We start from the raw sequence: 9,862 nt of genomic DNA on the forward strand, positions 1-9,862 counted from the left end.
GTGTCCAGACCTCTGTCATCTTGAATCCAGAGGTGTGAGGGCACTCTGGAAGCCTCTGAGTGGTATACCATCTACCCAGTGCCTGTACATTAAATGCTACCAGTGGGCCTGCAAATATATTGTGGCACCCACTTACGTAGCATCTTAAAACTTGTCCCAGGCCTGCCATTGCATCCTGAAGGCAGTGCCCCACTGCCACGCCAACTTGGCATTCAAAACACCTCATCAAGCCTTAAACTCTCCTATTATTACATATGTTACCTCTAAGGTAGGCCTTAGGTAGCCCATAGGGCATGGTGCAGTGTAATTAAATGGTAGGCCATGTACTTTTAGATTTTACATGTCCTAGTAGTGAAAAACTCCCACATTTGTTTTCTCACTACTGAGAGGCCTATCCATCCCATAGGGTAACATTGGGGATTCCTTATTAAAATTAGTGAGTTGTAATTCCTAAACCAGAGTTAGTATATATATATCATGAACTTGTACAGATACACCCTCTTTAATGATAAAATGTGAAAATGCAACTTTTAAAAAGGCGGTATTTTCCTGTCCTTAGCCCTCTCTGCCTTAGGTTACAGTTGGGACTTTGTGAATTCACCCCAGACAGTCACACAATAGGGGGATTAGCAGAGCTTGAATGGGTCATTAACTGACTTGATGGGGACAGAGCTAAGCACAAGCCCACTTGCAGCTGAACAGGTTGGGCTCTGCTACCACACAATAGGCTTATCTACTCTGTATTGTCAGTGCAGTCGCTAGGAGCCAGGGCAGGGGAGAGAACAAATTCCTGGAACTTCAAAGAACATTTCTGGAAACGTCACCAAACTTCTACAATCAGGGCATCAGTGTTTAAAAATTCAGCTCTCAGACCTGCTTCTCAGTTTAGTACTGGACCTGTGGAAGGACTCTGCTGTTGTGACCTGCTGTACACTCTCCCAGAATGCTGCTGTACCACTTAGGACTGCTTTTCTGTCTGGAGTCTGCTTTGAAATTTCAGAGGCCATCACTTCTGCATCAGCACTTGCACCCAGGACTCCAGAAAATACTCCAAGGGCTATTTTAACAGGTCTCCTGTTCTGAGCCACAGGGACATAACATGCACCTGGACCCTGCATGAGTAAGTATTGAACCTCCAAGAGGTCTCCATCCATTCTTGGACCCTTGGGTGTGTTGCTAAAGGTGCCCAGGTGGCAATTTTCCAAAACTGAGGACTTGCTATTTTGAACCTTAAACTTTACAAATGTTGAACTCTGGTTATACTCATTGGATGCTCATGGTTTTGGTGTCAAATAATTTCTTAAATCATCCTCTATTTTTCAGAATTGGCTTGGGAATTTTATTGTGTTGTATTTTCACTGTGTTGCTGTTTGTGCACTTAACACATTGCCTCTAAGTTTCGTCTGACTTATTTTTATGCTAAGCTACTCAGGGTTTGTAGCAAATTACACTCTTATTGCCATGGTTACCCCCATTTTCTACCTGATGTCAGTGTGCTTGACTGTGTTCACTCGGATCCTGCTAACCAGGACCTCAGTGATTATGCTCGCTCTCCTCTAAATGTGGTTGTTGCATAATGGTAACCCAGTATTTCACTCACAATCGGCATACTGGTGCCCCCTTATAAGTCCCAAGAATATGGTACCTAGGTACCCAGGGCATTGGGGTTCCAGGGGATCCCTATGGGCTGCAGCATATCTTTTGCCACCCACAGGGAGCCCATGTAAAGGCTTCTGGAGGACTGCCATTGCAGACTATGTGAAAAGGTGCATGCACCCTTTCACTGCCATTTACACTGCACTAGGTCACCTATAAGTTACCCCTATAGCAGGCCCTCCAGCCCTTACGCAAGGTGCAGAGTACCTCTGTGTGTGGGCATCCCTGCACTTCCAGACTTCGTGAGTGCGGGGATGCCATTTTATGCATGTACTGGATATGGGTCACTACCTATGTCCAGCTACATAATGGTAACTCCGAACATAGGCATGTTTGGTATCAAACATGTTGGAATCATACCCCAAAGCTTTTGCAAGCATTGGTTGTATGATTCCACATACTATGGGGGCTCCTTAGCGGATCCCCCAGTATTGCCATTCCAGCCTTCTGAGGTTTTATAGGCAGCCCCCAGCTGCTGCCACCTATCAGACATGTTTCTGCCCTCCTGTTGCTTGAAAAGCTCAAGTCCAGGAAGGCAGAATAAAGGATTTCCTTGGGGAGAGGGGTGTTACCCCCTCTCCCTTTGGAAATAGGTGTCACAGGCTTGGGAGGGTAGCCCCCCCAAGCCACTGGAAATGCTTTCAAAGGCACATTTGGTGACCTCCTTGCATAATACAGTCTACACTGGTTCAGGGACCCCCAGTTCCTGCTCTGGCGCGAACCTGGACAAAGGAAAGGGGAGTGACCACTTCCCTGTCCATCACCACCCCAGGGGTGGTGCTCAGAGCTCCTCCAGAGGGTCCCTGGGTTTTGCCATCTTGGATTCCAACTTGTCAGGGAACTCTGGGAGCATCTGAGTGGCCACTGCCAGCAGGGGACATCAGCGCCTTCCCCTGACAGGTGCTTACCCGTTTACCTGATTAATTCCCCTTTCAGGGCTATTTAGGGTCTCTCATTTGGGTGGTTCTTGAGATTCAGATTGCAAGACTCCAGCAGGAATCCTCTACATTGTCGACTTCACCTCCTCACCAAGAAACTGCATCTGGACGCTCCAGGAACTCTATAAACTGCAACAAAGAAGCAAAGACGACTTCCGCAACATTGTATCCTCACCTCCTGCCAGGAACTGCAACTGTTTCCCAGTTGTGCATCCTCAGAGGACAGACTGTCTTCAGCCTGCACCAGAAGAGCAAAGGAATCTCCCTTTGGATGAAGGAGTCACTCCCTGCTTCACCAGGCACCTACTGCTTCGACGACCAGCTGCGTGGATCCCCTCTCCTGCTGAGCTGCATTGATCCTGCATCCTGCAGTCATGGTCTGAAGTGGACCCAATGGTTCTGATGTCCTACTGTCCAACTTTGGTGGAGGTAAGAGCTTGCCTCCCCACTCAAGACAATACCCCATGCATTGAATGTTTTGCCGTTACCAAGGCTTGTTGGCATCCTTCCACAAAGTTATCCTGTGATGCACATCTTCCTGAGTTGTTCTCAGGCAGCGTGGGAGCCTTTGTCGTAGTGCTGCATGGGCTTCCTTTTGCACCTTCTTTGTCCCGTGCTATGGGACTCCTGTGCATCCTGCCTGGTCTTCTGTGGGCTCTGAGTTGCTAAGAGACCCCTCTGACTTCCCCTCCTAGGTAGAGTCCACCAGATCCCTCCTGGTCCCGGGCAGCACCATTTTCCACTAACCACAAACTTTGCGTGTGCCAAGGTTTGTTGGTGGACTCCAGCAACACAAACCAGACTGCAATCCTCCATCTGGCGTGGGATATCATCTGCACCAACCAGGATCCCGAATTCGTCTTTTTGGGTGCAGTACTGATTGTTCTTCTTTACCTGTGGTTCTTCTTCTGCACCTTCATCCGGGTTAGCAGGGGCTACTCTTCTCCCTGGACTCTTCTGTGCTTCTTGGACTTGGTCCCTTTCTTCCACAGGTTTTCAGGTCCAGAAATCCACTATTGGTTCTTGCATAATCTTCTTTCTCGTATTTCTGTGTGTTCTGAGAAAGTTACTGTGCTTTCCTGGGCTCTGGGGTGGGTTCTAGTACTTACCTTTGTTGTTTTCTAATACTCCCAGAGCCCCTATAAAACTACACCAGCCTAGGTGGTAGACTGACATTTGCATTCCACTTTCTTAGTGGATGGTTTGTGTTCTCCAAGGCCCATTTCTAGCTATTGTAATTTTCACTATTTGCACTGTTTTCTAACAGTTTTTACACCTGATTTTGCATACTAGTGTATATAATTTGTGAATTACTTACCTCCTAAGGGAGTATAGTCTCTATGGTATTTTTGGCATTTGAGTCACCAAAATAAAGTACCTTTATTTTTGTAACACTGAGCATTTTCTTTCATGTGTATGAGTACTGAATGACTACAGTGGTATTGCATGAGCTTTGCATGTCTCCTATATAAGCCTTGGCTGCTCAGCTACAGCTACCTCTAGAGATCCTGGCTTCTAGACACTGCCTAAATTTCACTAATAAGGCATAACTGGACCTGGTATAATGTGTAAGTACTTTAGGTACCCACTACAAACCAGGCCGGCCTCCTATAGGGTTAAGCACAGGTTAAATTAGTAAGTTTTTGTGTTTCATTCTTCATTCAGGGCTCACATCCCAGTCAACCAACAACCCAATTTTTCACAAATTTTAACTTGCATCCATCGGATAACCTCAGTAAGGCATTTTTTGAAGTTGAGCTCATATCCAATGGATGATTTATCCAAGGATAAATTCAATTGTGTATTCTCCTCCTCATATGAGGTAGCTTCTATTCCAAGGAAATAATCAAAGAGATCAGAGGGCTCATCTATCATTTGATCGTTTTGAGAATTGTTTGCTTCTTTTACTTTGGATTTTTGTAGTAGTATTTTGCACAATTAAATTAACATTATTTTGTAAGGGAACCTCATTCTTTGTATTTATATATAACTTTTGGCTTACCTAGGGCTGCTCTTTATTTGCTACAAAACGTTTTTGTTTCTCCTGACTGAAACTTTGTTCTTGATACAATACTAATTTATAGAGCAATGTACAGAAATATGAAGCTTGAAGGATATCATCAGTGATGTCAGCAATGCTGTCATTTGAGATGTGCTATCATAAGTTATGCTATAGAACATGTCATGACTGATGTAATATGTGAGGTCATAAGCAGTGCATGCTGGGAGCACAAGTTATAGTTAGCACTGCTAAATATAACTGGTGAAATTTTGTGTTTTTTTAAAGTTTTTTTTTAGTTCGATACGAGAATGTTGTCATTGACAAATTCACATAGCTATAACATTTCTTTAACCTTATATTTTATGAAAACATTTCTAGATTTATTTTACTGTAAGCTAATACTTAATTACCATACATGAATGCAACCCCTGCCTGCTGCATAGGCCTCTTTAGGCCCTAGGGGCCCCAGGGTTAGTTATTTAAATGAAGGGGGTCACGTAGCCCCCCCACTCCACCAAGCCTTTTTAGTCCCTGGGGACCCCATACCCCAGGGCCACTTTTAAATAAAGGTGAAGAGAACATGCATGCCCCCCCTCCCTGGGCCGATTTCAGCGTTGGGAACCCAACATCTAGGGCCCTGTACTGTTAAAGGTTGGTGCCCTGGTGCCTGTTCAAGGCATCCACCAAACTCTACTTGGTTGCTAGTGGGGAACCCTAAGGCCCCCATGGCCCCAACTGCTCCCTGCATACAGTGGGAGCTGGCATTGCTCCTGCTCACAGGAGTTGATCCTAATCTCCTACCCCTGGGTGAGAGCAATATTTAGATTTTTTTTCCTGCCCACATCAGTGCGGGTAAGGAATCAAGTGGGTCAGTTTGCCCCTCTTTTGACTAGTGAAAGCAGACTGGTGATGTGGATCCATTGTCTACACTTTCTGAACTGATTTGGGTGGTTCTCCATTCAAGTGTCCCCTCCAGGCTTCTATTTAGACATAGCCTTTGCGTAGAGTGGTACACTTTAAAGCAGAATAGCCTTCAGCCTGGGGCACCCACAACAGAGGCACAAAGAGCCTTCTGCACCTAGTTGTCATTAGCAAGACTCAAAAGTGATCAGGGAAAACAATGACCCATCCCATGAAGTCCCTTTCAACCTGAACAATGTGGACTATAGTGTTCCCTTTCATCCCATTAGCTACCAAATGGCAGTCCCTGAGGAAGACTAATCAGTAGCTCCTCTCTGCAAAAGACCTATTTGGAATTCCGAAGGAGTCTTGTATCATTTTACCCCTTTGCATGATCTAGTTTTCATCCCTCCAGTTCCAGGAACATCAGCAACACACTTTCACTGTCTGGTAAAACATCCTCATGTCCACTCCATATTGTCCAAAAACCTGTGCTTGAGGTATCCAAAAGTGATCCCATAGGCCCTCATTACTCTGGTTCACATATAACCACCATACATATATCATGCAGGCCATATAAACAAACACAGACAACATATGTCTTCGATGTTAGAACTGCAATCTGGGTTAGTGCGAAAAATTGGAACTTTGAAAAAGTTCACCAGTAGTCATCCAGAAAACATACCCCCCCAAAAAAAGCTCTGGTTGCTATGGATTCACAAAATGTGATACACTTCCACCACTGCTCTAAGTACTAAACTCATGACGGGGACAGTGGTCCACAGTGTGTACAGTGAAGGCACTCTTGGTGCACGCTTCCAGGTCATTGGCACGCTACGACTTCATTCATATCAAGGGATAGGTCTAGGCCACTGACCACTCACTAGGATAGTGTGGTGCTATGGCCAAAATAAAAAAAAAAACAGCATACCAGATCAGGGAATGTCTGTACACCCTGCAAGGGACATTCCCATAACAACATGTGTTATACAGCTACTGATAACTCCAAATAAACTTTTATTGTTATGTTTGAATGTATAGCTATCAATTTGGATAGACGGGGTGATAAAATACTCCATTCATTAAGGTTCTTCAGAAACTCTTAGTCTCAATGGCTAGTTTTCAGAGGCTGACATACTAAGGGGTGGCACAAGGCAATACTCTGTCGCATCATTCACACAAATATAGATGGCAGTGTGTTATGGGTCAGGCTTTGGATGGATTATCAGCACATTTGAGCTTATGAAGTCCAGCACTGCCAACCATATTCATTTGGAAGGTCACCTCACTATGAAAGAGCCAAGTGGCATACACTTATTGATGTGCCTTACCAAGCATGCTACTGCCTCACTGTAAGTGTACAAACTTAAGGATTGAATAGATACATTTTGGGGAGTTTGGGGTTGTTCAGTGATCTGCAAGGGACTCCTGCTTTCAGGAACAGATTGATTGCTAGCTTGTGAATAGAAGGACTAAGCCGTGTGATATGATGCTGCTCAATATGGGCCTCAGCCATTTTTTTCTGTTCATATGGTTAGGTTTTGCTTAGCTTGTGTCCCGGTAGTAGTAGCCACTTCTGTGTCTCTCATAAACCTCTCTAGTTGCAATTCTAGGCAATGGCTGTCATAAGGTCCCGTGTTCAGCACCAGCTCATATTAAGCACTGGCCAATACACAGCTGTTTAACTAACAAAAGTAGGAATTAGACAGGAACCTGGCCACAGTCTAGAAAAATCGATTGTGAGAGAAAAATTGACATTTTAGTACAATGTGACCCTAAAACGCACTGAAACTGCTCATGAATGTGAAACTAGCTGGAGAGACAGCTGAAAGAAGCTCACACGTGGTACGGAGATCAGGTAGAGCAAAGTCTCTTCTTCATTTTAGAGTAGTGACAGATGAGAATTTTTTCTAATTGTGCTGCAGTGCAGTGGACAAACCGAAAAATAAGTGTAAACAGAATGCATTAACTCACAGAGAGTGAAAAGAAAAAGAGTGGCTTTGGTGGGCAATTTCTCTCTAGGAGTGGAGTTAGCTACTCATTTTATTTCAATGAGGTTGGTACTTTTTTAATTTCATGGCGGTATTGTATTGCCACGCCCAGTGGATGGCAATCTCTGAAGTCACTGAGTTGATGTGTTTTTAGCTTCCGTAATTGCTCATGTCTCTTGCCACTTATTTCGATGGTAGTAATACTAAGGTAGGGAAAATATGTCTGAATAAAGAATTTCTGATTTGAGTGACTCAAGTGAGCCATCATTAGTTTTGATAAACTAATAAATGGCTTTTCGTACTGGGGGTGGGGCGAAGGGTCAAGATCATAGTCGTGGTGGAATTTGTATTTTTAATTGCCATGTTTACCTTTAAAGTGGAACAACTTTAAATGTGCCATGCTTGAACAAATGTATAAAAACTAATATTAGAATACATTTTATAACCAATACAGCAAGCTAATCATTTCTGCTTCACTCTGCAGATATATCGGATGGAACAAAATGGAGCTTAAAAATCATACCTTGGATTCATCTTTTCGTCTCATGAAGTTTTCCGATCTCCCCTGGTTGAACTTGGTGCTTTTTGTTCTGTTCCTTGTCATGTACCTAGTCGCGTTGGTTGCGAACCTCCTTCTAATCCTACTTCAAAGACTGGATTCTCATCTTCACACCCCAATGTACTTCTTCATCAGTCACCTATCCTTCATAGATATCTTTTTCACCACATCCATTGTGCCAAAAATATTGCTTATTTTAATGACTGGGAATACATCTATCTCACTTCTGGGCTGTGCCATGCAGATGTTTTTCTCATTGACATTAGGAGTAATTGAAAGCATTCTTCTCGCTGTCATGGCTTACGATCGCCATGTTGCCATCTGTCAACCACTGCTCTACCATATCCGAATGAATAAAAGGATATGCGTCGCTTTAGTTGCCAGTTGTTGGGTCGCTAGTCTTATGAACGCCTTCGTCAACACAATGTTTATTTTTCGACTGCAATTCTGCACGCCCAGAAACATCAAGCATTTCTTCTGTGAATTGCAGCCAATGTTTAGGTTGTCCTGTGCTGACACTCATTTTAATGAAATGTGGATGCTTGCCACTTCTGTTGTCTTTGGATTCTTCTGCTTCCTGATTGTCCTTTTCTCCTACATTCATATTATCTCCACTATAATGAAGATCAATTCTTCCAATGGAAAGTCTAAGGTGTTCTCCACATGCTCTTCCCATCTTACAGTTGTCATCATATTCTATGGACCTATAACATTCAACTACATGCGTCCACCTTCTAGTTACACTTCAGAGTTGGAAAGTGTGATCGCTCTGTTGTATACAGTGGTGGTACCTATGTGTAACCCGTGTATCTATAGTATGAGGAACAAGGAGGTGAAGGAAGCCATATTCAAAGCCATAGTGAAAATAAGTAGCACTCTCAAAAACAGCTCTATCAGCCAGTGATCCTGAAGCAAACGTTCCCAGCATCTCTGAACCTTTGTTTTCAGAAGCTGTATGAAAAAGAGATGAGCATGGTCCAAGTTTCTTTTTTAAGTTCTCAAGAACATAAACGACATGCTAGTAAGCAGGTTAAAGGGGAGGTTGCAGAGTTCCAGTTAATAATACTCAAATAAGTGGCCATTTTCTGCAAACTTAATGAACGTAAAAGATGTATTTGATAATTTACAAAACGACTACTAATGAATTTGGCAAGGAGCACAAGGCATAAGAGTTGCACTAAAATGTCTTGCAAACTAGTGCAGTAACCGTGTTACATTGTATGACAGGGAGAGAGCAGGAAAGTCATATCTACAGAGCTGTGGCACTGTCCTGCTCTCTCCCTAGCGCTGGAGCACAATCAGGCTGCCAGTCACACATACACACCTTTGCCCTTTCGGAAAGAAATTTCCTCAAGTTTGGTATTGATTTTTTTTACTAGAAAGGTACAAAACTATCCTTAGGCTAACTTTTAAACTTTTCCAGCTTTGTATGCGTGCTGTACGGTGCGGCACACATGCAAAATTGTAAACAATGGACAATTAATTGCATTTCTGCATCCATCTGCGCTGGTACTTCGCTCTGAGCCACAACCCCTGGTCAAATTTCCATCCAGAAGTTCCCCAGTTCTCCAGAGAGCAGCTTCTACAACTTAATCATCCAGGTAGGAACACATTGTGCAACAAGCTTGATTCTTGTGATGAGCTGGAATGCCATCAATGTGTAAACTGCCACTTACTATATAGTACTAAGTCTCTCCCCAAACCTATCATATCCAATTCCAAGCTTACTGACCATGCTACCATCACTTCTGCCAGCATTATCAACATTAAATGTATCCTGATAAACACTTGTGCAGTATCAAGCATAAACATGAAC

The 9,862-nt window shown here is 43.6% G+C and overlaps 1 protein-coding gene across 1 annotated transcript; it reads left to right on the forward strand.

Annotated features, from left to right (window-relative positions):
* The first annotated feature begins 8,002 nt into the window (after positions 1-8,002).
* On the forward strand, positions 8,003-8,950 carry LOC138301548 (olfactory receptor-like protein OLF1). The gene has a single exon (XM_069242066.1). The coding sequence runs from the start codon at positions 8,033-8,035 to the stop codon at positions 8,948-8,950; it is 918 nt and encodes a 305-aa protein (XP_069098167.1). The 5' UTR covers positions 8,003-8,032.
* The last annotated feature ends 912 nt before the right edge of the window (positions 8,951-9,862 follow it).

The sequence above is a fragment of the Pleurodeles waltl genome, chromosome 6 (assembly GCF_031143425.1).
Source record: "Pleurodeles waltl isolate 20211129_DDA chromosome 6, aPleWal1.hap1.20221129, whole genome shotgun sequence".
Taxonomy (NCBI): domain Eukaryota; kingdom Metazoa; phylum Chordata; class Amphibia; order Caudata; family Salamandridae; genus Pleurodeles; species Pleurodeles waltl.